This window comes from Zootoca vivipara, chromosome 1, assembly GCF_965207765.1.
Source record: "Zootoca vivipara chromosome 1, rZooViv2.hap1.1, whole genome shotgun sequence".
Lineage (NCBI taxonomy): Eukaryota > Metazoa > Chordata > Lepidosauria > Squamata > Lacertidae > Zootoca > Zootoca vivipara.
The window spans coordinates 123,323,432-123,351,214 of NC_142582.1; the positions used below are offsets into that span (position 1 = coordinate 123,323,432).

Consider the following 27,783-nt stretch of genomic DNA (forward strand, 5'->3'; position numbering starts at 1 on the left):
TCCAGAGGGCCACATTCAGTCCCCAACCCTAAAGCTCTCTTCCGCCGGCGTACTGGGTCAAATGAGTTCCCTGTGCGTGGAACAGATAAAAATCTGTTTCTCATATGACCTGGTTTTACCCCTGTCTCAGTCCATTCCACGGGGAGCTGCAGCCCATCGCATGTTTACTGAGTTCACACAGCAGTACATTTTAAAGCGCAGACATGAAGCATCCAACAGCCATGCAGCACTCGAGGGGCAGCAGACGTTTGCTGGTTTCATTATTTTAAGGATTTTAAAACCTTTTGGCTTTGCTGCCTGCTGGAGTGCACAAGAGAGCAGTGGAATTGCAAACATCTCCTGAATTGTTTGGAGGCTCTCACGCAAGTGCAGTGCCCGGGGGCAGGAAAGTACATACAGAAGATTGGCTCAGAAAAAGAAAGCCAGGTCAAAGTTGAGCCTTCTCCCAAGTTTAGCATCCTTATTCCCCCCCCCTTTAAGTTCATTAAGCTGGCTTTTTCCCCAGCGTTGCTGCTGTGAGTTGGGTGTGGCCATCTGGCAACTGGTTCCCATTCTTCCCCTTTCATTTAGGTGTCGATGCTGCAGGAATGCTAAAATGATGAGCAGCAATTTCAAGGGGTTTTTTTTCACACCAGGGAGGCACAGCAGGTTTTGGGTAATTTTTATACCATTGACAAAGCCCTCGAAGCCGTAAAAGAAATGACTTGCGTGTCGCAGACTTTCTCTGTAATGGTTTCCAGATGTCAGTGTCTGTAGATGGGTCGCCGATTTGATGGGAGGCGGCTATAGAAACGGGAATAAAAGAGAGTGTTTCTGAGTGCGCATGGGCATATGTCTGGTCGCCCACTGTTGAGTCATCCTAGCATATGCAAGCGCGAGAGTGATTCCGTGGAGTGTAATTGGAAACGTGGTTTAACGAGCCTGCGCTGCAAATTGGCAGCCCTGTCCTTTTTCTTCTGGGGGTGGGGGTGGGGGGGATGAAAGTCAGGGAAGGTTCTTGGTTGGTGGCCTGCCTCCGAGATGAGATCAGCACTGCGCCTACGCTTGCCGAACAGCTTCCGCAACATATTGAAAAGATTTCTTGAGTCTCCAAGAGCTAAATGCAACCCCTCCGCCCTCCAAAACAGTATCTGGAGTTGCACGCGCTCTATATTGAAAGAGGTGTCGCCTATGTTTGCAGTTATGCGGTTCTGAAAACAAATTTGCCTGACACATAATTCTCAGGTGCATTGTGAATTAAGGGTCAAACACACACACACACACACACACACACACACACACACACACACACACACACCGCCAAGTTTGTGTGGGGCTTAAGATGCCATGCAGGGTCCTGAAATATCTTGTCAGGCCAAACCCCTTGGTAGTCAAAGGTGTGAGAGTTCTCTCATGTTGACCCTTTCCTCTAAACTTGTTCAATGATGTGCCCAGACCACCTGATCAGCAGCAATATGTTTCATGAATGTTTTCTCCATTAGTGTCGGCGATCTCACTTGTTCTGCAAGGCACTAGGTTGGCGAAGGCTGGCAGATAAATACATTAAAAACTCCTTCAGTAGCACCTTAAAGACTAAGTTTTTATTTTGGTATGAGCTTTCGTGTGCATGCACACTTCTTCATATACACTTGAAACAGAAGAGTCAGACCCTTATGTATATACAGAGGGTGGTGGGGGTGGGTGGGAATGGGTGATGGGCTGATGGGAGTGGTAAACCTGTAGATGGCTGTTAACGACTGCTGATGACTGCAATTGGTCCTGGGGGGAAAAACCACCCATTCCCACCACCCTTCTGAGTAATACCCCTCCCCACCCTCTGAATATACATAAGGGTTTGGTGGATTCTGTTTCAGTGTATCTGACGAAGTGTGCATGCACACGAAAGCTCATACCAAAATAAAAACTTAGTTGGCCTTTAAGGTGCCACTGAAGGAGTTTTTTATTTTGCTTCGACTCAGACCAACACGGCTACCTACCTGTAACTAGATAAATACATTTTACTCCCCCCCCCCCAAGATTGCTTTGCCACTTATATGGTCCATTGAGAGAGGTAAAGAGCTCTGGCAAATCCCACTCTGTCCTTGAATTCTGTGAATGGCTCTTGCTTTTCTGGGTGGAGGGCAGGGGCTGAATTAGCCTACTGCAGGAAGGTAAAACTTACACTCGGTGCTTTTGCCTCAAACCCTGCCCATTCCTGCCTGTGTGCGACCCTTAAAGGGCTGCCCAGAATAGAATGTGGCCCCTCAGGCTGAAAAGGGTCCCCAGCCCCTGCTTTAAACCAGGATGAGGAACCCGTCATCTTCCAGATGTTGCTGAACCACAACTCCTTTTATCCCTGACCATTTGCAAAGCTGGCTAAGGCTGGTGGGCACTGGAATCCATCAACATTTGGAAAGGCATATGTGTCCTGTCCTTAAAAAAAAGACAGAAAAGAAAGTTTATGCTATAGCTGCAAGACAGTGGCTTGAGTGGTCAATGCTTGGTGGCGTTATTCAAAACTCTTGTCCAATTCAAATAAACAGGTTTTTAGTTGTTTTACAATGCCAAGCTGGTTATAGCTGGGTAGCAGTTCCCTTCATACTTATCTTAAATATGGACTCAGAGGTGGGTGCCAGATCTGACCCGGCCATTGCCAACCTGTAAGTTGGCATTGTTTTGAGATTCCGGTCTTTTATTTCAGAGGTGGAAATGCAGCTGCATGTAGATATAGCTTTGGTACAGTGGTACCTCGACTTACGAACGACTCGGCAACTGAATTTTTCGACTTACAAATGGGGCAAGTGGCCGCGCGCTTACGATTTTTTTGACATCCGAATGGAAACCGCGGCAGTTTTAGATAGGGTTTTTTCGACTTACAAATTTTTAGGTGGGGTTGCTTCGACTTACGAATTTTTCTGTTTCCAATGCATTCCTATGGGAAATTGCGTTTCCAGTGGCGCTTTTCGACTTACGAATTTTTCAACCTACGAAGGTGCCTTCGGAACGGATTAAATTCATAAGTCGAGGCACCGCTGTATTTCTGCTCATTGGAGCTGCCAGTGTGGTGTAATGGTTAGATTGTCAGACTAGGACCCAGGAGACCAGGGTTCAAATCCCCACTCAGCCACGATGTTCACTGGGTGACTTTGGGCCAGTCACTGCCTCTCCGCCTAACCTGACTTACAGGATTCTTTTCAGGATAAAATGGGGAGAAGGAGAACTACGGTAGGTATACGGCCTTGAGCTCCTTGGATAAAAAGATGGGCTACAAATGAAACAAACAAACAAATAAAGGATAAATAGATCTCCCTGCCACATGGTCCATTTGAACAAAAATTTGAAAATGCAAGCACAATAGAGAAAACTCAGGATGCAGTGACTTTAACACGATGGCCTTTGGCCCTGGTTGGTTTTTTTTAATGGGCATTTCATAGGTGCTTATATTAGCCTGTCTTTTAGTCTGCATGCCTTCCCTCTCTGGTGTAGTCAAACCCCTGGAGACGGCACATTATAAGACAGCACACATCTTAAGTTGACTCAGCTGTGTCTGTTTGCCACGATAGTGGGAAACAACCAGCTCGCTGTCAGTTACGGCGAATTATTTTTAACAAGTGAAACGGGGCTCTTTCCTTCTCTGTGGACCTTTGCTTTGTGCTGGCGGAAGTCATCTTGGGAGCTGCTTCCTGCTTATCTCTCCGGGAAGCCAATTCCCCTCTGCTAAGTCATGCATTGCCAGCCCAGGAGAGGACGTGTTCTCCCACCTCCTCCAACCTTGCATTGCATTTGCATCATCTGTTGGTGCATCCAGATGGAAGAGCGAGTTTGCATTCTGCAAGGCAGGCTGTGTAAATAATATATCAGCGGTGGCTGCGCTCCTGATTCTGAACCCAAGAGCGATGTACCCAAATCCCCACTGAACTCAGACACTGCTTTTTCTCCTTCCCTTGGTAATCGCTCTCAGGCTCACGGCTACTTCCTTAGTACAGACACCCTGGGGAAAATCTTGCTGCTCTTCCATAAAGGCTAAACTGATGTCACTCCCAAGCCACATCCCCCAAGCAAATTGTTTAATTTTCAAGCAAAGGGTCTGCTGGTTTCTCTTTAAGGTTTCCAGACTCAAAAGAGAGCAGGGCAATTAAAGGCACAGAAGTCCTGTCCTCTATTGAGTCTGGCAACCCTACTCAGGAGACACATGCAGCCTGCCTGCCCTAAGGAATGCTCTAAGGCAGGCATCCCCAAACTTCGGCCCTCCAGATGTTTTGGACTACAATTCCCATATTCCCCGACCACTGGTCCTGTTAGCTAGGGATCATGGGAGTTGTAGGCCAAAACATCTGGAGGGCCGCAGTTTGGGGATGCCTGCTCTAAGGAATGCTAAGCATTTTTCTTCGGGCCCAAAATATTTGGAAGGTTGTTAGTACCTCTGGTGAGGGACACATCGTGCTCCTTCTGCAGCAGTTTCTCCATCTTTGGTCCCCACCCTGCACTCAGCTCTCACCTGTGGCTCCCAGAAGCTGTCTGCATGTGACAGCGGCCAGACCCCGGGAACGGCTTCGACTGGCCAGCTAAACCAGGTGAGGGTAGCTGCTGGGTCTTGAACCCTCAGCGAGTTAGGGACTTTCCCTGCATGTGATGACAGGCTCTGGCAGATGAGACCAATAGTGGGTCCAATGGCCAAGAAGGCAGTTTCTGCATGTGCTGTAGAGGGGAGTGAGGGGCAGATGGGGCTCGTCAAACTGGGAAGTTAGCTCATCTAGGAGAAGGAAAACTTTGATCCTAAACCTCCGCTGCCTTGCAGGATATATTCGGGAGAAGAAAAGCCTAAGGAGTGAACCCTACATGTATCCAGAGTGGAGTCCCTAAGACGGCTGGATGGTGTCCCTTGTAAACCTCCTTCCAGCAACTCCTGCAGCCAAGACACACCTGGTGTCAAATGTATTGGTCTGTTTTACTTTGCACCCCTGGGAAGTCACTTTGCTGCTGCTAACACAGTTTGATATTACCCCCAGGTGTGCAATCCGACCTCTCCACTGACGTAGGGAAAACGTCTCTCCCTTGCTTGTTTTCCCCTGGATGCTATTTTAGCTTCTATTGCAGTTCAGCATCAGAGCATCTGCTTTGCATGCAGAAAGTCCCAGGCTCAATCCCTGGTATCTGCAGGTAGGATTGGGAAAGATCCCTGCCTGAAACCCTGCTGCTGCTCAGTGTAGACAGTGCTGAGGTAGATGGAAGCAGTAATGGCAGCTTCCTAGGTTCCCCTGGAAGTCCCAGAAAACCAGGAGCAAATGGGCTCATTTGGGGGTGGTCCACAGGTCAGTGGTAAAACATCAGTCCCTGGCATCTCCACCAGGTAGGGTGGGGGAAGAGCTGCTGCCAGTCAGTGCAAACAGTACTGCGCTAGATGGACCAGTGGTCTAAATCAATATAAACAGGCCAAACCCTACGCCAAAGGATAAATGGACATAAATCTGACATCAGGAATCACAAGACAGAGAAACCAGTAGGAGAACACTTCAATCTCCCAGGACATTCTATACAAGATCTCAAAGTAGCTGTCTTATTACAGAAAAATTTCAGAAACAGACTGGAAAGAGAAGTTGCTGAATTGCAACTCATTGCCAAGCTTAAAACCATGGAGAGACCTGGTCTGAATTAGGACATTGGATTCTTATCTCATTATACATGATCAAGCTTTCTTTAGCCATCTCACCCCTTGCTTTTTCCTGCAAGACCAATTGCAGTCGTTAACAGTCATCAACAGGTTTACCACACCTATCAGCCAATCACCTATTCCCGCCACCCTTCTGAGTAATACCCCTCCCCACCTTCTGACTATACATAAGGGTCTGGTGACTTCTGTTTCAGTGTATCTGAAGAAGTGTGCATGCACATGAAAGCTTATATCTATGACAAATTTGGTTGGTCTCTAAGGTGCTACTGGAAGGAATTTTTTTATTTTTTTGTTTCGACTATGTCAGACCAACACGGCTACCTACCTGTAACTAAATCAATATAAGGCAGCTTCCTATGTTCATGATAATTATAATGAAAAATTATCATTACTGTCAATTATTAATATCAATGAAAAAGACAGGCTAGTTTCATTGGATTAGACTGGCTAATCTTTTTTGGTATAAGTAATATGCTACATTTGTTCCCACCAGTCCAGCAATGAAAGGATAATTTGCAAGTTTTCCGTGACCTCTCTGAGTTTCTTCCTATAATGAAGTTTGCAATATCGACGTTCTGTCTTGTGCATCCTTTCCTGTTGTCCATTGACAGTGTTCTGTGAAGTGAATGATTATTTGTTTTAAGAACGAAGCTCAGCGGCAAACTCTTGTGAGGATTCATGGTTTGTGCCTCCGAAAATAAGCCTAACAGAAAATGCTGTTAGGGATGGGAAATCCATAACAAATTATGATGTCTCCTGCATAACAGAAATAGCACCTCAGTCTCCTTCCTTCGTTGGAGAAAGTGGAGTGGGAGATAACGTTTTTATGGGAGGGTGGCTCATTTCCCAGAACAGTGAACACAGCCATCCGTCAGGATGAAGCTCTGTGTCTACATGGAAAGGCCAGGTGCGGGCCATTCAGCCCTGGGAAGAGCAAAGCAATGATAGAAGTCCACTGGCCCTCAGTCTTTGCTGATGTAAACCAGCATTTTGCCATGCATGCACATTACAATCATACCGTATATTTAAAAAGCACACGGCTTCCCCCAAAACATCGATAGAATTGTAGAGTTGGAAGGGATTCCAAAGGTTCATCTGGTCCAACCCGCTGCAAAACTTCAGATCCCAGGATTCTTTGGGGTAAACCATGTGCTTTCAATGTATGATGTGGATTTGACCCAGGTAAACTCTTTTCTACCCAGAACTACATTTAATAATATATTTTTGCACCCCCACCCATCTGACTGGGTTTCCCCAGCCACTCTGGGCAGCTTCCAACAGAATATACAAAAACACAACAGAACATCACACCTTAAAAGCTTATTGATACAGGGCTGCCTTCAGATCTCTATGGAAGGTTGTATAGTTATTTCTCTCATTGACATCTGATGGGAGGGCGTTCCACAGGGAGGGTGCCACTACTGAGAAGGCCTTCTGCCTGGTTCCTTGTAACTTCTCTTCTCGCAGTGAGAGAACCAGCAGAAGACCCTTGGAGGAAGACTTCAGTGTCTTGGCTTAATTATGGGAGTGTAGAAGCTCCTTCGGGTATACAGGGTTGAGGCTGTTTAGGGCTTTAAAGGTCAGTACCGGGTTAAACCACAGAGCCTAGGGCTTGCCGATCAAAAGGTCGGCGGTTCGAATCCCCGCAATGGGATGAGCTCCCGTTTCTCGGTCCCAGCTCCTGCCAACCTAGCAGTTCGAAAGCATGTCAAACTGCAAGTACTGTAGATAAATAGGTACCGCTACAGCGGGAAGGTAAACGGTGTTTCCGTGTGCTGCTCTGGTTCACCAGAAGCGGCTTTGTCATGCTGGTCACATGACTTGGAAGCTGTACGCCGGCTCCCTCGGCCAATAACATGAGATGAGCGCTGCAACACCAGAGTCAGTCACGACTGGACCTAATGGTCAAGGGTCCCTTTACCAACACTTTGAATCATGCTCGGAAACTTATTGGGAGCCAATCAGGGGCGTAGGAAGTGAGGGGCGATGGGGGCACTCCACCCCGGGCAGCGCGGTCCCAAGGGCGCCATGGCGGCTGCCTCCCCGCCCGCGCCCCGCCCCCAGAACGCTCGCCAGCCCCACCCCGCCTGCTCTCCACCCCTGGTGCCGGAGCATGAAGCTCCGCTACTGGAGCCCAATATAGGTCTTTTAGGACCAGTGTAGTTCCGGCAGCCACTCCCAACCACCAGTCTGGCTACCGCATTCTGGATTAATTGTAGTTTCTTAGTCACTTTCAAAAGTAGCCTTCAGATGACTTCTTAAAGTCTGATACTTGTTTATTTCCTTGACATCTGATGGGTGGGCGTTCCACAGGGGGGGCACCCCTACCAAGAAGGCCCCCCAACCCCACAGATCTGTCCACGAAGGTGGTAAGTGGAGCTCAGACAGAGATGGTGCCATAAGGCAAAAGAAAAAGGTTGGAATGGATCTGCAGCTTCTCTCTGTGATGGAGGAGGGGTCACTTGTCCCATTCCAGCCTTTTTATTCTGCCTGCATCTATGTCTGTCTGCTTTCTATTGTTCCTGTTATTAGGGTTAGGCTGAATTTCCCCCATTCCCCTGCCCCACTGCACCCATCTCTGCAGCACCCCACCCCAATCCAGGGGCTCCGTCTACCCTCAGGAGCAGCTCTGAGGGGCATAGGAGGCAGGAGTGAGAGGAAGAGCCCACTCTCTATGACAAGCACCCGTTTTCTCTCTCCAGAGACTTGAGACTGATGTTTATATCATGTTCGCACTGACATCCTGTTGAGCTTTCCCATACAGCACAATTCGTTGACAGGATAATGGATTTAAAAGCCTTCTTTCCTTCCTCTACCCTCATTTTTTTAAGCAAGCAGTCCCTCATTGCAGAGCAATAAAAATGATGGAAGTGCAAATTTACACTGCTATTTTAGTCTCGTGGTTTTCCTCAACAGCCTGGGGGGTGGGGGGCAGGAACCTACTATGAACAGTCTAAGAAATCTAAGTCTAAGAATCCTGTATTTTTGCTTATCTGGGAGTAATACCCATTCAACTCAATGGCGCTTAGCATCATTGCCTGAGATGGAGTAAAGTTTGGAGCTGCCACGTCCCTTTAACCAGCTCATCAAGTGCTGTGCCCTCCCTGTTACTGGGCAGTGAGCATATGAAGCCGTCTTATCCAGGCATCCCCAAACTGCGGCCCTCCAGATGCTTTGGCCTACAACTCCCATGATCCCTAGCTAAGAGGACCAGTGGTCAGGGATGGTGGGAATTGTAGTCCAAAACATCTGGAGGGCCAAAGTCTGGGGATAACTGGTCTTATCTTAAGACTGACCATTGGTCTCTGTAGCCCAGTCTTCCCCAATGTGATGCTTTTCATTTGTTTTGGGCTCAGTCCCAGCCAAGGCCAATGCTGTCTATTCTGGTTGGCAGTGGCTATCTAGCACTGTGGTCTAAACCACTGAGCCTCTTGGGCTTGCCGATCAGAAGGTCGCCGGTTCGAATCCCTGCAATGGGGTGAGCTCCCGTTGCTCGGTCCTAGCTCCTGCCAACCTAGCAGTTTGAAAACACGCCAGTGCAAGTAGATAAATAGGTACCACACCGGTGGGAAGGTAAACGGTGTTTCCGTGCACTGCTCTGGTTCACCAGAAGCGGCTTAGTCATGCTGGCCACATGACCCGGAAAAACTGCCTTTACAGCTCCCTCGGCCTGTAAAGCGAGATGAGCGCCGCAACCCCAGAGTCGTCTGTGACTGGACTTAACTGTCAAGGGTCCTTAACCTTTAAATCTAGAGTCTCAGGCACAGGATGTTCCCATCACTTGCTACCTGGTCATTTAAGGCAAACCTGTAGCCTTCCAGGAGACGCTGAACCACAATTCCCATCAGCCCCAGCAAGCATGGCCAATGGCCAGGGATGGTGGGAGTTGTAGTTCACTGGCAACATCTGAAGGGCCAGGTGCTAAGGCAGTAGTGAGGAAACCTGCTGTCCGTGGTCCCCATTAGGTCTGCCAGGGCCAAGCAGGAAGAGTCATGGCTGGGCCAAAAGAAGGCTTGTGAGCAAACCCTTGCAAAACCCTGTGGGAAGCACTGTGCCCCTCCCTTCACAACCTGATAGCTCAGTTGGTAGAGAAGGAGACACTTAATCTCAGGGTTGTGGGTTTGAGCCCCACACTGGGCAAAATATTCCTGCATTGCAGGGGGTCAGACTTAGATGACCCTCTTGGTCTCTTCCAAGTCTACAATTCCATTATTCTAGGATCATCAGTGCTTTGCAGGCTGTACCGTGTGTGCAGGCAAAATTGGGTGATTGACAGCCAGTTCCCCACCACTGCTTTAAGGGGAAACATCAGCTATTGCATCTGGAACTTTCTGTGGGCATTTGCCATTGAGCTATGCTGCCTCCTTGAAGTGACCATTGATATCACAGTTGTCAAGCCGTCCCCTGGGCTCTTCCTGACTTCTCGTTATTCATTTAAAAACAGCAGAAAGTCCTATGGCTCCTTGAAAGCTAACAAGTTTGCCGTTGTGCAAGCTTTCATGGTTTAGGTGAATGTTTGATGAAATTTCTAAGGAAATAAGCCGATGACTCAAAACATATTTGTTACTCTTTAAGCCGCCCCGGGATTCTTTTCAAGCTGCAGCAAACTAATGCAGCGTCTTGGAGTGGTTTGTTGACTCCCTTTGTATCTCCCCCTTTCCCATTGAATGCATCCAGTTTAATGGATTCAAAGTGGGTTAAGCAATGTATTCTTTAAAAAATTGTATAGCACAGGCTTCCGTTACATCAAACTATAATAACATGCATTTTGAGCAATGTTAGTCTTACTCTGAGTAGACCCATCAAAATTAATACCCCTAAATTAGACTCCCAGTAGTGATGTATGGAAGTGAGAGCTGGACCATAAAGAAGGCTGATCGCCGAAGAATTGATGCTTTTGAATTATGGTGCTGGAGGAGACTCTTGAGAGTCCCATGGACTGCAAGAAGATCAAACCTATCCATTCTGAAGGAAATCAGCCCTGAGTGCTCACTGGAAGGACAGATCGTGAAGCTGAGGCTCCAGTACTTTGGCCACCTCATGAGAAGAGAAGACTCCCTGAAAAAGACCCTGATGTTGGGAAAGATGGAGGGCACAAGGAGAAGGGAACTACAGAGGACAAGATGGTTGGACAGTGTTCTCGAAGCTACGAACATGAGTTTGACCAAACTGTGGGAGGCAGTGCAAGACAGGAGTGCCTGGCGTGCTATGGTCCATGGGGTCACGAAGAGTCGGACGCGACTAAACAACAACAACAACAAATTAGACTGCTTGCAATGAGTGTACTCTTGAGTAGAATTAGTACAGTGGTACCTCCAGTTACGAACAGGATCCATTCCGGAGGCCCAGCCGTATCCCAAAAACTTTGTAACCGGAGACGCCCTCTTGCACACACACAGCGCAATTGAGTGCTTCTGCGCATGCACGCACGGTGAAACCCAGAAGTATACACTTCCGGGTTTGCCGCGGCCGTAACCCAAAGATTCCGTAACCTGGAGGTTACGCAACATGAGGTACCGCTGTATTGCATAAAACTCCATGGGCTGTATACATATACTGAAAGCTCCCCCCCCCAAAAAAAATAGTGGTTGAACTGATATATTTTATTAAGAAAATAAATAAATAGAACCCACTTAAAGGTAAAGGTAAAGGGACCCCTGACCATTAGGTCCAGTCGTGACCGACTCTGGGGTTGCGCGCTCATCTCGCATTATTGGCCGAGGGATCCGGCGTATAGCTTCCAGGTCATGTGGCCAGCATGACAAAGCCGCTTCTGGCAAACCAGAAACGCCGTTTACCTTCCTGCTGTAGCGGTTCCTACTTATCTACTTGCATTTTGACGTGCTTTTGAACTGGTTGGCAGGAGTTGGGACCAAGCAACGGGAGCTCACCCCGTCACAGGGATTTGAACCACCAACCTTCTGATCAGCAAGCCCTAGGCTCAGGTGTTTAACCATAGCGCCACCTGGGTCCCTATGGTCCAAATCAGGGTTTCCCAAACTTGGGTCTCCAGCTGTTTTGGGACTACAATTCCCATCATTCCTGCCCACTGGTCTTGCTAGCTAGGGAGGATGGGACCTGTAATCCCAAAACAGCTGGAGACCCAAGTTTGGGAAACACTGTTCTAAATGTATTCAAACAAATTTAAAGCTTTACTTGAACATTGGTGTGTGTGTATGTGTGTTTGTGTTCCTGACTATTCTTAAGGAAGGACAACCCAATAGCCATGTATTTCTTGTACCCTGTTTACATCTGAAAAAACCGAGTGCGGACCGAAAATTGTTCACATGCTCATTTTAGTACATCAGTGCCAAAGGGCAGCATACTCTGGCCTCTACTGTTCCCCACTGCCTCCCACAAAGAACTGAGTTGGGCACATCCATCAGATCCACCAGAGAAGGAGCAGCTGCTAAAAAGGATATTCTGCAGCAACCGCTAAGTACTCTTAAGGGTGTCCACACATGTTACATTCAACGAGTGTACAATCCTGGTACCTGTGCATGGAAATAGTTGAGCAGTACACTCATACAGTTATTTGACTCTCATGTTCAAGGAGTGCAGGCTGTGTGCACAATTAGCTGAGCTGCACACAGATGTACACTTGTTGGGACCATAGCTTGCATCTGCTTTGCACTCGGAAGGTCATAGGTTCAGTCCCTGGCCTCTTCTCCCTGTAGACCTGGGGAAAATCCCTGTCTGAACCGTTTGGGGATGCTACAAGCCAATGTGGACAATACTGAGCTAGATGGACCAGTGTTCGGATTGGTGTAAGGCAGTTTCCTAGGTTCCCAGAGAGCCAGTGTGGAGTAGTGGTTAAGAACGGTGGACTCGTAATCTGGTGAACCGGGTTCGCTTCCCTGCTTCTCCACATGCAGCTGCTGGGTGACCTTGGGCTAGTCACACTTCTCTGAAGCCTCTCAGCCTCACTTACCGTACCTCACAGAGTGTTTGTTGTGGGAGAAGAAGGGAAAGGAGAACGTTAGCCGCTTGGAGATTGTGGGGGAGGAAGGGAAAAAGGAGATTGTTATCCACTTTGAGACTCCTTAGGGTAGTGATAAAGCGGGATATCAACTCCAAACTCCTCTTCTTCCCTTTTCACACAAACACTCGTACCTGGGTAGAGACAGCTAATGCCTGTGTTCAGTGAGCAAACGTTCTGTAACTGCAGAATTATTAAACCACTCTGGGTTTAATGGTAGTTCTGTGAGAGGAATCATAGCGTTGTAGAGTTGGAAGGAAACACAAGGGTCATCTAGTCCAGTCCCCTGCAATGCAGGACTCTTCTGCCCCAACATTGGGCTCGAACCCCCAAACCCTGAGATTAAGAGTCTCGGGTTCTACCAGCTGAGCTATCCCAGCAGTAGGGGTTTCCTAACAACTCTCAGCACCCGCAACAAAACGTAGCTCCCAGAATTCCTTGGGGGAACAATGACTGTTGAAAGTGGTGGAATAGTGCTTTAAATCTACGGTGTGAATGTGGCTGTAGTGCCAGATACTGGGGAGCAACAGCAGGCATAGATCTACATCAAGGGTAGCCAAGCTGTGACTCTCCATATATTGTTGGACTCCAAATCCCATCAGCCTCAGCCAGCATGGCCCATGGTCAGAGATGAAAGGAGCTAATAGTCCCAACAACATCTGAAGGACCATAGTTTCCCCACTCCTAGTACTGTTGCCTTGATGCCCTCCTTATGGGCTTCCAAGAGGCATCTGGTTGGCCATGGTGGGAGGACAGGATTCTGGACTCAGTGGACCTTTTTTGTGTGTGTGTGTGCTCCAGCAGGGCTCTCCTTCTGGTCTCCTTGCTGTAAAACAGATGGTCTTCGGAATGTTTCCTGAATCCGGATGAACATTGATATTAAACAGGACCAGAAGAAAAGAAAAAACGAAGTGTACTGAGTACATATTGTACATATCCTAGCAGGGAAACAAAATAGGGATGGTGAGAGCTATTATTGAACTGATTTCAGCCGGAAAGTGAATGCAAGCTTTCACTTCGGGGTTTTTTCAAGAGCTTATGTTGACGCTGGAAAGTGGAAAAATACTTGAAAGAGAGCTTCAAACTTGCACAGTCCTTGACCCCCTCTGGGTGATGAACTGGGTGCAGAGCAAGTTCAGTCAGCAAATGTGTTCGATTTAGACCAGGTGTGGGGAACCGTTCTCCTTCCAGGTGTTGCTGAACTATAACTCCCATAACCCCTGTCCATTGGCCAGGCTTGCTGGGACAGGTGAGAGCTCTAGTTCAGCACCACCTGGAGCATCAAAGGTTCCCAATATAACTAATTTAGACAAATTCCAGAATCCGGTTTTTCTGGCGACAGAATCCCTTTGCCGCATAATTTTATCCAACTTAAACCTGCAACTCATAGTTGATCCAGCTCAACTTTCCCTGACCCGACATCTTCTCTGCGTTGATAGCTCATAGCTCAGTTGGTGCTGATAACACCAAGGTTGCAGGTTCAATCCCCATATGGGACAGCTGCATATTCCTGTGTTGCAGAGGGTTGGATGAAATGATCCTCTGGGTCCCTTCTAGGGTTGCCAGACTCAATAGAGGACAGGACTTCTGTGCCTTTAATTGCCCTGCTCTCTTTTGAGTCTGGAAACCTTAAAGAGAAACCAGCAGACCCTTTGTTTAATTTCCAAGCAAAGGTCTGCTGGATTCTCTTTAAGGTTTCCAGACTCAAAAGAGAGCAGGGCAATTAAAGGCACAGAAGTCCTGTCCTCTATTGAGTCTGGCAACCCTAGTCCCTTCCAACTCTACAGTTATTTGATTCTATGACAAATGACTTCCTGCCATTGTTGGTCTCTCTATTCAAATAAAAGGGGGTGTTTGTTTTTCAATGCTTTCTTTTGGGGGGAGAATCTTTATTGGGGCAAGGACTCCTTATACTGCAAAGTAACGTGCAAATTGATGGCACTATATAAATAATAATAAAATAATGGTTCAGTATAAGGCAACTTCCTGTGTTCCTCCAATATTCTTAAATGTGATGTCAGGTGCAATGATGCACTTAATTTGCAGTTTCTTGTTATGTGTATAGCAGCCTTGAGGAAGCTTGAGCAAATTCCTGAGCACGGTACCAGACCAGGCATCCCCAAACTGTGGCCCTCCAGATGTTTTGGCCTACAACTCCCATGATCCCTAGCTAACAGAACCAGTGGTCAGAGAAGATGGGAATTGTAGTCCAAAACATCTGGAGGGCCAAAGTTTGGGGATGCCTGTACCAGACCAAACAAAAGCCCGCTCCACAGCTGCTTTTTGCATTTCCTTGAAATGTAAACAGCAGCTTCAGTGGGGATCCCCCCCCCAAAAAAAGGATCAGCTCTTTCCTTCCCTACCATGATACTTAAGAGAAATCCTCTCTCCAATGCAGCTTATCACATTTCAAGAAGCAGCCTCCATTGGCATCCATGGAGGCTTTCCTCGAAATGCAAATAGCAAATTCGAAGAGGGTCCCCCCCACAAGAGTTCATTGCTTAGAGAGAAACAATTGAATTCTTCCTTCCCCAACACATGGCAGTATCGGTATCAAACTTGCTCAACCTGCCCCTGAGCTGCTATTTGTGAAGCAAGAAAGCATGCTTGTTAATTGTATTTGGGCAATTAATGTCACACCCACTTTCGCCCTGAGATGCAGAATGAAGTAGCAGAAATGCAGGGCGCTCCCCCCCCGCCCCCATTGATTTGGGGAGAATTAATGCATTCACCCAGCATCCACTCCTCTTGCCAATTCCCATGAAGAATCAATAAGCTGCTTTTGAGTCACAGCTCCTTACTGAGGAGAGCATCTCAGGATGTCAGAAGCAGAAAGAGTCCTGCAGAGTCATAAAAACACACTTTTGGGTGGGGACATGGGATTAAAGCAGAAAAGAACTGTGCCACAGCACATATTATGAGTCTGCCTGATTCAGGTGCAGTGCCGGATTTACATACAGTGGTACCTCTACTTACGAATAACTCTACTTACAAATAACTCTACTTACGAATGGAGCTCCGTCCGCCATCTTGGATGAGGTTTAGATAGGATTTTTTCTACTTACGAATTTTTAGATAGGGTTGCTTCGACTTACGAATTTTTTCTCCCAATGCATTCCTATGGGATTCGACTTACAATTTTTTTCAACTTACGAATGTGCATTCAGAACACATTAAATTCGTAAGTAGAGGTACCACTGTATAAGCTAAACAAGCTACAGTGGAACCTCGGTTTATGACTACCTCCATTTACGAAAACCTCCGTTTACGAACGCCGTGGACCCGGAATGCCTCCGCGGAACGGATTGCGTTCGCAAACTGAGGTACCACTGTATAGTTTAGGGCCCCACTCTCTTTTTTCCACAAAAAAAATAAAGGGGAAAAACTGGGTGTAGATTTTCAAAATATAAGAGAAAAAACAAATACTGTAAAAACAAAACCTACACACAGCAACAGTGTTTTGTGTTGTGTAGGCTCCTATGATGTAAGTCATGGGCCCCACCTGCTAGCCTGCTCCCTAAAATATCTTTGGTTTGCTCATTTCTATATATAGGGTGCCTACATTCTTCATGTGTAAATGGCTTTAGATACCTATTAGGTCCATAAATTACCATATAGCATATACAAAATATAAAAAATCCTTCCAGTAGCACCTTAGAGACCAACTAAGTTTGTCATAGGTATGAGCTTTTGTGTGCTGCCTGCACACTTCTTCAGATACCTGTAGAAGTATCAAGTATCTGAAGAAGTGTGCATGCACATGAAAGCTCATACCTATGACAAACTTAATTGGTCCGTAAGGTGCTACTGGAAGGACAATTTGTTGTTGACAAAGGACAGCTGGACATATAAAGGGCCCCATTACTTTCAGTAGCTTAGGGCCTCATCAAACCTAAATCCGGCCCTGTTCAGGTGGCAACCCTATAGACTTTTGTTGGGGAGCAAGCCCCACTGAATTTAAGAGGGCTTCCTTTTGAGGTGACGTGCATAGGATCGCACTGTCAGTGGCTAACCTGTTGGCCTTGAATCCAGGTTTCAATGCCACTGCGGGTGGAGATTTGAACCAGAGACTTCCGGGTCCTAGCTTGGTTTCCTAGTCACTCGCCGTTCTCATAATCACACCCCTTCCTTGGAAACCTTCAGCATGTAATTTTGAGTGAGTAGGCAATGCATCACTGTCCCAACATGAGTCAGCAGTATGCCAGAGTAAACATAGCAAGAGCCCAAAGTCCCATTTAGTCCAGCATCCTTTTTTTTCTCACAGTGGCCGATCTGATGCGAACGGGAAGTCTGCCAGCAGGACCTGAGTGCAAAAGTGTTCTCCCTAATTGCAGTCCCCAACCCCCAGTATTCACAGATGTTTGGCTTCTAACAATGGAGGGGAAATGTTATCATTGTGGCTAGTGGCCACTGGAAGCAGTACCCTCCATGAATTTTGCCTAATCCTTTTTTTAAAGCCATGCCTGTGGGAGGCGATCCAAAAGGTTGACCCCCCCCCCCCCCAGTTAAAGACTCGACTTTCAAGGGGGAAGGGAAAGTCAACTAGATCTGTTCACCGATTTCCTCTCCACTGTGCGCAAAGCCACAATACACACACACACACACACCGTACCTTAATCTGCACTGAAAATGAGCTTTCGTGTGCATGCACACGAAAGCTCATACCAAAATAAAAACTTAGTTGGTCTTTAAGGTGCTACTGAAGGATTTTTTTTCTATTTTGCTTCGACTCAGACCAACATGGCTACCTACCTGTAACTGCACTGAAAATGTCTTTTGTTTTGTTTGTTTGTTTGTTTGTTTGTTTGTTTTTAAACTGAAAAGGTAGGTCCTGGGAGTAAGTGCAAAGTGCAAAAATCAACTGACAGGAAAAGCTGAACAAGTAGCATAATTAAAATGCAAAATATTGTACATTATTGATCTATTAAATGGGTAATGGTCACTGTTTCTGTGAAACTTTGGAACCATGCAGCTAATTTCTTAAATCTAATCCTCCTTGATGGTTTTATTTGATGATTACCTCATTCCAGCTGCTGTGTGTGAAGGAGAGAAAAAATGGATACAGCTGATCTCTGTTCTCATTCCAAAGGCAGAGTTAAACTCTCTATTGCATACAAAAGCAAAAGAACAGTTAGCAAACATACCACTGCTAGTTTTAATTCTTTCAATAGTTTGCAAAGTGCTCATTACCTACTAATGGCCCATTTTGCCCAACCCATTGACTGAGTCATTTACCTGTTAAACTGCCTTGTGGTCAGCTTAAAAGCGATTAAGACTAGGGGGGTGTTAAATGGATTGCAAGAACTGCTGGTGTTGGGGGGGGATCGTGGCCACTTGTAGCAGTATCACATCTTATGGCTTTCACTATTCCATTTATCATTTTGGCCCTCCAGATGTTGTGAAACTGCAGCTTCCATCCTTTCTGGCAACAGGCCATGGTAGCTGGAGGAAATAGAGGGAAACCTTTTGCTCCCTCTTTCGCAACACCAGAACTCGTGGACATCCATTGAAGCTGAATGTTGGAGGATTCGGGACAGATGAAGCACATAGTTAAACTATGGGACTTGCTCCCACAGGAGTAAAAGATGGGATTCTGCTTTGGTTTGATTCACATTTCAGTTTCGGCCCATTTATTCTGTAGTTCCCGATACAGCTCCTTTTCCTCAACTCTCACCTCATAGCATCCCATTCCTGCAAACTGTCAGTGGGACAGAGGGGAAGTGGGTAGGAACAATGGAGAAATTCACTGTTGTTTGCATTTTAATAAGGAACTACCCAAGGCACACTTTTCGAGCCAGTAGGGCAGGGGTCCCCAAACTAAGGCTCGGGGGCCGGATGCGGCCCAATCGCCTTCTAAATCCGGCCCGCGGACAGTCCGGGAATCAGCATGTTTTCACATGAATAGAATGAGTCCTTTTATTTAAAATGCACCTCTGGGTTATTTGTGGGGCCTGCCTGGTGTTTTTACATGAGTAGAAGTGTCCTTTTAATTAAAATGCATCTCTGGGTTATTTGTGGGGCAGAGGAATTCATTCATTTTTTTTTTCAAAATATAGTCCGGCCCCCCACAAGGTCTGAGGGACAGTGGACCGGCCCCCTGCTGTAAAAGTTTGCTGACCCCTGCAGTAGGGGAACAGAAACACAATTATCCTTCAAAATTCACACTTCCCTGAATTTTGCAATATGGATTTTGGAAAAATGAGAAACTGAGAGAAACCACAATTAAAAGAACATCTTTGTACATTAGGAAAAGTGCTATGAATGTTATGGCCGTGATGGTGATAGCAGTTTTCATTAGGAAATAAGCTCAGCCTAGATCCCCCCCCGCCGCCACCCCTTTGTGATACAACAACAGCCATAGGCTTTCTTAGTTCCACACGTGTCCACTTGGATTTATTCCAAAGACCTGCCTCTACTGAGGTCTTTTAGACACAGGTGGAGAGGAAACGCTTAACTCAATGTTATTACTTCAAGAAAAGTGACAAACAGGAAACCGAGTCCAGGATTTCCTGCTTTACTTTGGTACTAACCCTGCATAGACATGTTAAATCAACAAGAATGACAGCATCATTTATTTTCAGTTTTGCGTGACGGGGAATCTTATGTCGGCTTACAAGCCTGTCTTCATTATAACCAAGTGAAAACAAGAGGGCTGTGTCACTGCATGCCTCGCTTCCGTAGCTTGGTTTTACCATTCCTGGATGAGTATTAAGTGGTGAGCGTTTCAAATAGCAGTCATAATTGTGTTTCATTGTTTGGTTCACTTTCAGCTGTGATAACCTTGCCTTCAAGAGACTTGGTTTTTATTATTCTCCTGAAGAATTCCCTCTCAAAGCTGTATGTTAATGCCAATTGAACAGATAAGCTTGTTGTCATTTGTGGTTTTAAAGCAGAGGCTTTCAACCCTTTTATGCCTTCAAGGAATGCTTCCCCCCCCCCCTTTTTTTTGACACGCTATTATTCTTCCAGAAAGTAGATTTTTTTCTGGTGGGATTCAATCACGTACATACTGGCAAATTCAGGTTGTGCAATTCCAGTGAATTCAGTGCTCTTCCGCAACAAGCTCACTTCTTCTCAAAATCAATACTTTTCGCGATCACTAAAATGTCAGGAAAACACACTGGAAAGTGTGTGGGGTAGCAATTGCTTGATGTTGTCCTAACATCCCTGCCATCAGATTGAACGCTCCATAAAGAGGCAGTTTCATCTTAAAGCCACCTAAAGTTTTCGCAAACAAATCTGGATGAATATGCATTAAACAGGTTGTCAGGAAGCAGCCCCTGACTGACCTGTTGAGGAAACGGTGGGCACTGGGCAGAGAATTAGGGACCATGTTGTAGGAGGTTCATGTTTGGCTCATGTTGGCATCTTAAGAACATAAGAGCCTGCTGGTTCAAGCCACTGTCCCATTTAGTCCAGCATCGTGTTCTCATGGTGGCCAACCAGATGTATGTGGGAAACCCGCAAGCAGGGCCCGATCCCAAGAACACTCTCCCTTGGAGGTTGAGAGCCATTGATTTCCTTCTTCTCCATCAATTCCTCCAACCCTCTTTTGGACCTTTCCAGGTTGGTGGCCATCAGGGCCTTGTGTCGAATTGAGTTCCATAGTTTATAACTCTGTGCTGTGTGAAGAAGTACTGCACTTTATCAGTCCTGACTATTCCAATAATAAAAAAATTCCTTCAGTAGCACCTTAAAGACCAACTAAGTTTTTATTTTGGTATGAGCTTTCGTGTGCATGCACACTTCGTCAGATACACTGAAACAGAATCAACCAGACCCTTATTTATATTCAGAGGGTGGGGGGGTGGGGGGTGGGAATGGGTGATGGGCTGATAGGAGTGGTGAACCTGTTGATGGCTGTTAACGACTGCTGATGACTGCAATTGGTCCGCCGGGGGGGCGGGGGAAGCAAGGCACAAAAGAAAGCTAGATCATGCATAATGAGGCACAAAAGAAAGCTAGATCGTGCATAATGAGATAAGAATCCGATATCTCTGTTCATCCCAGGTGGCTCCGTGGTTTTTAGCTTGGTAATGAGTCCCAATTCAGCAATTTCTCTTTCTTGTCTGTTTCTGAAATTTTTCTGTAATAAAACAGCTGCTTTGAGATCTTGTATAGAATGTCCTGGGAGACTGAAGTGTTCTCCTACTGGTTTCTCTGTCTTCTGGTTCCTGATGTCAGATTTATGTCCATTTATCCTTTGGCGTAGGGTTTGGCCTATTATTCCAATAATATTATTCCAATAATGTTAGCTCACATTGCTGAGAAGGAAGAGCGGGGCCCGCCCTAGGGTATGGCCAAGTGAAGTAGCTGCCTCAGGCGGCAAATGTTATGGGTTGAGGAGCTGTGGGGAAGGCTTGGAGGCTGGAGCTGTGTGTAACCATGCGTCCTGCCCTTTGCTCCCTAAGCTAGCTTCAGGTGCGGTGGAGAAATGTTGTATATGAAGTATGGTTCAACTGCCATACCAGTTGCCTTCTGCCCATGGAAGGAGTGGCGAGCGGTGCCATCTTTTACTTCGCCTCAGGCAGCAAAATGGCTTGGGCCTTCCCTAATCAAGAATGTGCCTTAGAATGTACTCTCTGCTCTGTTTAAAGCTCCCGTGAGTAGCTAGAAACTTTTGAAACTTGGGGGGGGGGGGGTTCGTAGAAGAATAAAGCTAATTTCATTGTTTCAGGCTCTTGGTTAATTTTATTAAATTATTCTTTGCTCTAAGTATCAAACCTGTTACAGGTAGGTAGCCGTGTTGGTCTGACGTAGTCGGGGGGGGGGTTCCTTCCAGTAGCACCTTAGAGACCAACTAAGTTTGTCATAAGTATGAGCTTTTGTGTGCATGCACCTATGACAAACTTAGTTGGTCTCTAAGTTGCTACTGGAAGGATTTTTTTTAATTTTTTGTATCAAACCTGTTGACAGCTACAGTATTTGTTAGTTGGCCAAAAATTCATCCTGCAAAGCTGCCCTAGAATAGCCTCCCTCTCAGGGAAGTGGAGATCACGAGACATTTCATTTTATTTCTCTCAGCATTTTCTCCCTCTAAAGGGTTGGTCAGAAGAGGCAGCTTGGAAATGTTAAAGAAGCCTTTTAAGTCACTGCTTAGCATTCAGGCTTGAGGAAGCAGAAGACAGATTTATCTCCCCTGCCCCCACAAATTCCTCATCCCTCTACTCTGCCAAGGCCAGAAGGGCTTGGCTCAGAAGGGGTCAGGAGAAGGGGTTGTTTCCAGAGCTCCTTGGAAGAAGCCAAGTAGTTCTTCTGCTGGAAATAGTTGCTCCTCAACATATCCTTTGCTCCCTGATCATTTTATTTGCCATGTGCATTTTCTCCTCCTAAGCTTCACGGTACGCGCACAAAAAGCTTATTCACTGTTCTACATTTTCCAGCAACGCTGCCCTGCTTTTCTTTTCTTTTTTGTTAGCAGCTGGGCTGTTGTCCAAGCTATTTGGAATTCAAGAGTGGCAGAGAAGGCGAAAAACAAAGAGCCTGATGCTTAACCCCTCTTTTCATTTGTTGGACATTCTCATCCCACCCTTTTTCTGCAAGGAATTTGATGCAAGCAGCATAGGAAACATAGGAAACTGCCTTGGACCAAGCCCAACCCAATTGTCCACCTGGCTCAGTGTTGTCCACTCTTGACTGGTAGCGGCTCCTCCCTGCATGTATGGCTCTTCCCCTCCAACCCATTTTATCCTTCATGGGATGGCCATCCATCAGGAATTCTTTAGCTGTGATTCCTGCATTGCAGGGGGTTGAGGGTTGGAAGTCCCTTCCACTTCTACAATTCTGTGAGTCTTCATCTCCTGATTGGCCATGCTAGCTGGGAGCTAATGGGAGTTGGAGACCCTAGACACGAGGAGTTGTGTTGCTCATTTGACATCGCAGCCAGTAGGTGTGCCTGAGGATTGCACCACTGCATTCCACGTAGTGCTTGCTGCAGAAATATGGAGTTTCTATCCCCTCCCCCTTCCACATGCACCCCAGGCACTTTCTGAAGACTTCTGTTGAGTTGTTTGGAAACCCAGTCGGTGGATTTGAAGTGTGTTGGCTGCAGTACAGGAGCTTGATTGCATGGATAAGGCTCTGCAGAGAGAAACTGGAACTCCAGCACATTCCTTTGTGGTGACACATCTGTGTTGGGGAGAGGCTTTTGCAGCAGCCGCTGAGTTTTATCTGAAAGCTGTCAACATTTTGAAAGTTGAGGCACTTTTTGTGGTCCCCCATGCCCCTGAGGTTTGGCTGAACGTCATCAGGGGCTAAACCTCCGGCGGGACAGGACCTGCCCTGTGGAACTCCTTGCCACTAGAGGTTCAGCAGGAACCATCTATTCTCATATTTTAAGAACTGTTATTATTCAGGCTGGCTTTTTGCACCTGAGATTCTTTGCCAACCATCTCTTGCTGATGTGTCTGACATTTTTAGAATTGTAGAGTCGGAAGGGGGACCCCATGGGTCATCTAGTCCAACCCCCTTGCAATGCAGGAATCTAAACTAAAGCTTCCATGGCCGATGGCCATCCAACCCCTTATTATAATACGGTGTTTGATAGTCTGTGGTGCCGCCTTGCAATGAGTTATATAAGAGTGCAAGTTTATGGATATTTAAGTAAATAAACCAGTAATAAATAAATGCCTTTTTCTCTCTCCCACTTTTAGGAGCGACCAGCCAACATGTCTCTCAAGAAGGAAGGTGTGCAGAAGAAATGGGCTGCCTTGAAGGAGAAGTTGGGTTCTCAGGACTCCGATCAGACAGAGGCCAACCTGGAAAATGCAGAGCCGGAGTTGTGCATCCGCCTCCTGCAGATCCCATCCGTGGTGAACTACTCAGGGCTCAAGAAGCGGCTGGAGAGCAGCGACGATGGCTGGATGGTCCAGTTCCTGGAGCTCTGCGGACTGGATCTCCTGCTTGAGGCCCTGGACAGGCTTTCCGGGAGGGGGGTCTCCAGGATCTCGGATGCCCTGCTGCAGCTGACTTGCATCAACTGCGTGCGAGCAGTCATGAACTCTCAGAAGGGCATCGAGTACATCGTGAGCAATGAAGGCTATGTCAGGAAACTCTCCCAAGGTGAGAGAAGGTTTCCCTCGTCCGTTCCATGCGGTGTTTGCAGGCACACAAAACACGTACAGTGGTGCCTCGCAAGACGAATTTAATTCGTTCCGCGAGTCAATTCGTTTTGCGAAAAATTCGTCTTGCGAATCACGGTTTCCCATAGGAATGCATTGAAATTTCTTTTTTTGCCCATAGGAATGCATTAATTAGATTTCAATGCATTCCTATGGGAAACCGCGATTCGCAAGACGAATATTTTGCAAAACGAATTCGTCTTGCGAGTCACCCTCAGATCGCGAGACACATTCGTCTTGCGAAAAATTCATCTTGCAGGGCATTCGTCTTGCGAGGTACCACTGTAGTTACAATGCAACGAAAGTAAACCTAGACAATAAATAAAACATTTAGAAATACGCAGTGCTGTTTTTTTTAAAAAAAATGTTTAGGGGTACTCTCATTTTAATAATATTATTTATTTATCTATTTATACCCCGCCCATCTGGCTGGGTTTACCCAGCCACTCTGGGTGGTTTCCAACAAAAGATAAAAATACAATAAAACATAAGTCATTAAAAACTACGCTAAACAGGGCTGCCTTCAGATGTCTTCTAAATGTCAGGTGGTTGTTTATGTCTTTAACATCTGATGGGAGGGTGTTCCACAGGGTGGGTGCCACTACCGAGAAGGCCCTCTGCCTGGTTCCCTGTAACTTCGCTTCTCGCAGTGAGGGAACAGCCAGAAGGCCCTCGGAGCTGGACCTCAGTGTCCGGGTTGAAGGATGGGGGTGGAGACGCTCCTTCAGGTATACTGGACTTTCTTGACTCAAGAAAACCACCATTATAGTAATTTTCCTACTAATTTTCATACAATTATTATGGGTGGATCTTACGCCGATCCTCCCGCAGTGGACACCCTGCCCAGTGCACTGGTTCAGGAACAGAAACTTCAGGAGCAGTAACTTCCAGTTCCAGTTGCTTTTATTATACACAGCAGAGCAAAAGCAAAGTATTTACAAGTTACCATACACAGCTCTCTCATCTAACACACACCAACTCATGGGCGTACCCAGCAAAGGGCAGGGGGGCAGCTGCCCCCCCCCAGCAAAAAAAAAACCGTATTTTACGGACCATAACACGCACTTTCCCCCTCCGAAAACTGAAGGGGAAAAGTCACTGCGGGTTATGGAAATCGGGCTGTTTCCGCCCCTCTGCGGCTGCAGCCAGTGACAGGAATGTGGGAAGGGCGAGAAGCAGCCTGAGCTGGGGGGGGGGGTGTGGCGGACGGGAGCTCCATCCTTCCTTCCCCCCTCTTTCTTTCTTCCTTTTTTTCTCTCCCTCCCTTCTCTCTCTCTCTCTCTCTCTCTCTCCTTCTTTCCTTCCTTCCTTCCTTCCTTCCTTCCTTCTTTCTTTCTTTCTTTCTTTCTTTCTTTCCTTCCTTCCCTCTCTCTCTCTCTCACTCTCTCTCCCACCCCTTCCTTCCTTCCTTCTCTCTCTTCCCCCCTCCCTCCTTCCTTCCCTCTCTCTTCCCCTCTCTTGTCCCTCTCCCTAGTTTTGATCCTGGGTACGCCCCTGCACCAACTATCTCCAGACTCTCTCAAAACTCCCCAACAACGGCCCTGCAGTGCCATGCCGCTTATCAGGAAACTTTCATCCAATCACAGCCTGTTGCTAGGCCTCTCAACTGCTGGGAAAACCTTAGTCATGCAGTCCAGCCAATTTGGCCAAACGTTCATCAGTAAAACTCCACGCATCCACATTCCACACTGCACCACACATTAAACACTCGCTTCCATCTGAGACTCAGGAAACACTGTGAGAGGAAATGAGGCTGCCATTGGGGGTTGCAACGGAACTGACGATTCACCTTGCTAGAGAAGAAACTTAGAATTTTAATTATTTTAGTTTCTTCTCCCGTTAGATTCACAAAATGTTTAGGGGCATGTGTTCCCCCAGGGGAGAAAAGCACTGGGAGTACGCAACCAAACTGAGCAGGGGCACACTTTCCTCCAAGCAGATGGGGTTTGTGCCTTCTTGAACCAAGCCATTTCCTAAGTTGTTGTCTCGAGGATAGACGTGCCCTCATTGCTGACCTTGGTCCCCCTGTCTTTGCAGCACTTGACACCTCAAACGTCATGGTCAAGAAGCAAGCGTTTGAGCTCCTGGCTGCTCTCTGCATTTACTCAGTGGATGGTCACGCTCTGGCGTTGGACGCCCTGGATCATTACAAGGCAAGCAGAAAGTCAGATGTATGGTTAAGGACACAATGTACACACACGTATGAAAATGCTCTGCTGAATCAGATCAAAGGTTATCTACCCTAGTTTCTTGTTTCCCACAGCGACTAACTGGATGCTTCCAGGAATCCCGCAGGTAGAGCTTCACATAGGGAATGGATAGATTGGCCAAAGTGGTTTGAAGTTACCTAGCAAATGTAAATAGATAATGATAATGAGATTTAGTAGTGAGGAAAGATAGGGAGAGGGCTGTAGCATCTTTTGCACGCAGAAGGTCCCAGCTTCAATGTCCAGCATCACCAGGTAAGGCTGGGAATATCTCCTGCCAAAAACCCTGGAGAGCTGGTGCCTGTCAGTGTAGGCAGCAGTGAGATGGACCAATGGTTTGACTCTGTATAAGGCAATTTCCTTTGTATCTACGTATGTAGGCTCTTCCTACAGAACGATATGGGGAGAGCTGTAGCTCCTCTAGCAGGACATCTGCTTTGCATGCAGAGGGTCCCAGGTTCAATATTAACATTAATATCATTATTAATATCAGTGTTGATATTAATACAGGTGTACCTTGGAAGTCGAATGGAATCCATTCCAGAAGTCCATTCAACTTCCAAAACATTCAACTTCCAAGACGCGGCTTCCGATTGGCTGCAGGAACATCCTGCAGCGAATCGGAAGCTGTGGAAGCTGTGCCAGACATTCGGCTTCCGGAAATAATTTGAAAGCCGGAACGATCACTTCCGGTTTCTGATCCTTCGAAAGCCAAAACGTTCGAGTTCAGAAGCATTTGGCTTCCGAGGTTCCACTGTAAAGCATTAAACATTAAAAAGTTCCCTATACAGGGCTGCCTTCAAATGTCTTCCAAAGGCTGTATAGTTACTTATCTCCTTGACATTTGATGGGAGGGCCTGCTGGAGAGCCACTGCCAGCCAGTGTAGACAGTACTGAGCTAGAAGAACCAATTGCCTGACTCATTTTAAATCAGCTTCCTGTGTTCGGATGCTTTATTAAAAGACTATTAAAAGACTAAGTCAGGCATCCCCAAACTGCGGCCCTCCAGATGTTTTGGCCTACAACTCCCATGATCCCTAGCTAAGAGGACCAATGGTCAGGGATGATGGGAACTGTAGTCCAAAACATCTGGAGGGCCGAAGTTTGGGGATGCCTGGACTAAGTTGTAAAGCACTTACTCTGCAGGGGAGAAATCCCAAGGCTGGTCACCAACATCTCCATGGATGGCTGTTGATGGGGAAGAAAACCCTTCTGTGACCCTGAACTCAACAGTCAAAAGTAGGCAGTTCTGGGCTCGATGTCCAAAGGGTCTGGGCAGTTTTGATGCAAGCAGCTTCCCGTGTCACTCTTGATTTTGAAGCTTGATTTGACACGTCTGCTATTTCTGTGTCACAGACGGTGAAGAACCAACAGTACCGTTTCAGCGTCATCATGAATGAGCTCTCGACCACGGACAACGTGCCCTACATGATAACCCTCTTGAGTGCCATCAACGCAGTCATCCTGGGGACGGAAGAACTGAGAGCTCGGACGCAGCTCCGCAATGAGTTCATTGGTAAGGATGCCAATCCGGAAACCTAGAACATGATGCAACGTCCATGACAGAGCCAATCTTGATCCAGACTGGGGTTCTAGGATGCTGTGGTCTAGGTACAGACTAGTCCACTGCAGGACATATAGCTGATTCTATATATAACTGTGAGCAAGGAAAGTACTCTTCTAGTTTGTGATTTTCTTTCTGTATGTTGCTTGGCAGTTTCTAGGGCATGTCTGTTTCAGAAAAGGCTCCCATTCCCCTCTTCCATCATTTTGATACAATCAAACCTCGGAACTCGAACGTAATCTGTTCCAGAAGGTCCTTCAACT

At 46.8% G+C, this 27,783-nt stretch overlaps 1 protein-coding gene across 6 annotated transcripts in view; it reads left to right on the forward strand.

Moving 5' to 3' along the window:
- The window catches only part of INF2 (inverted formin 2), a 71,330-nt gene that overhangs the window by 12,650 nt on the left and 30,897 nt on the right, over positions 1-27,783 (forward strand). For all 6 annotated transcript variants that reach the window (XM_088673548.1, XM_035104964.3, XM_035104978.3 and 3 more), the window contains exons 2-4: positions 23,282-23,690; positions 25,787-25,902; positions 27,313-27,472. In XM_088673548.1, the coding sequence (XP_088529674.1) occupies positions 23,297-23,690; positions 25,787-25,902; positions 27,313-27,472 (670 nt within the window). In that variant the 5' untranslated portion in view covers positions 23,282-23,296. The remainder of the gene's footprint in view (positions 1-23,281; positions 23,691-25,786; positions 25,903-27,312; positions 27,473-27,783) is intronic.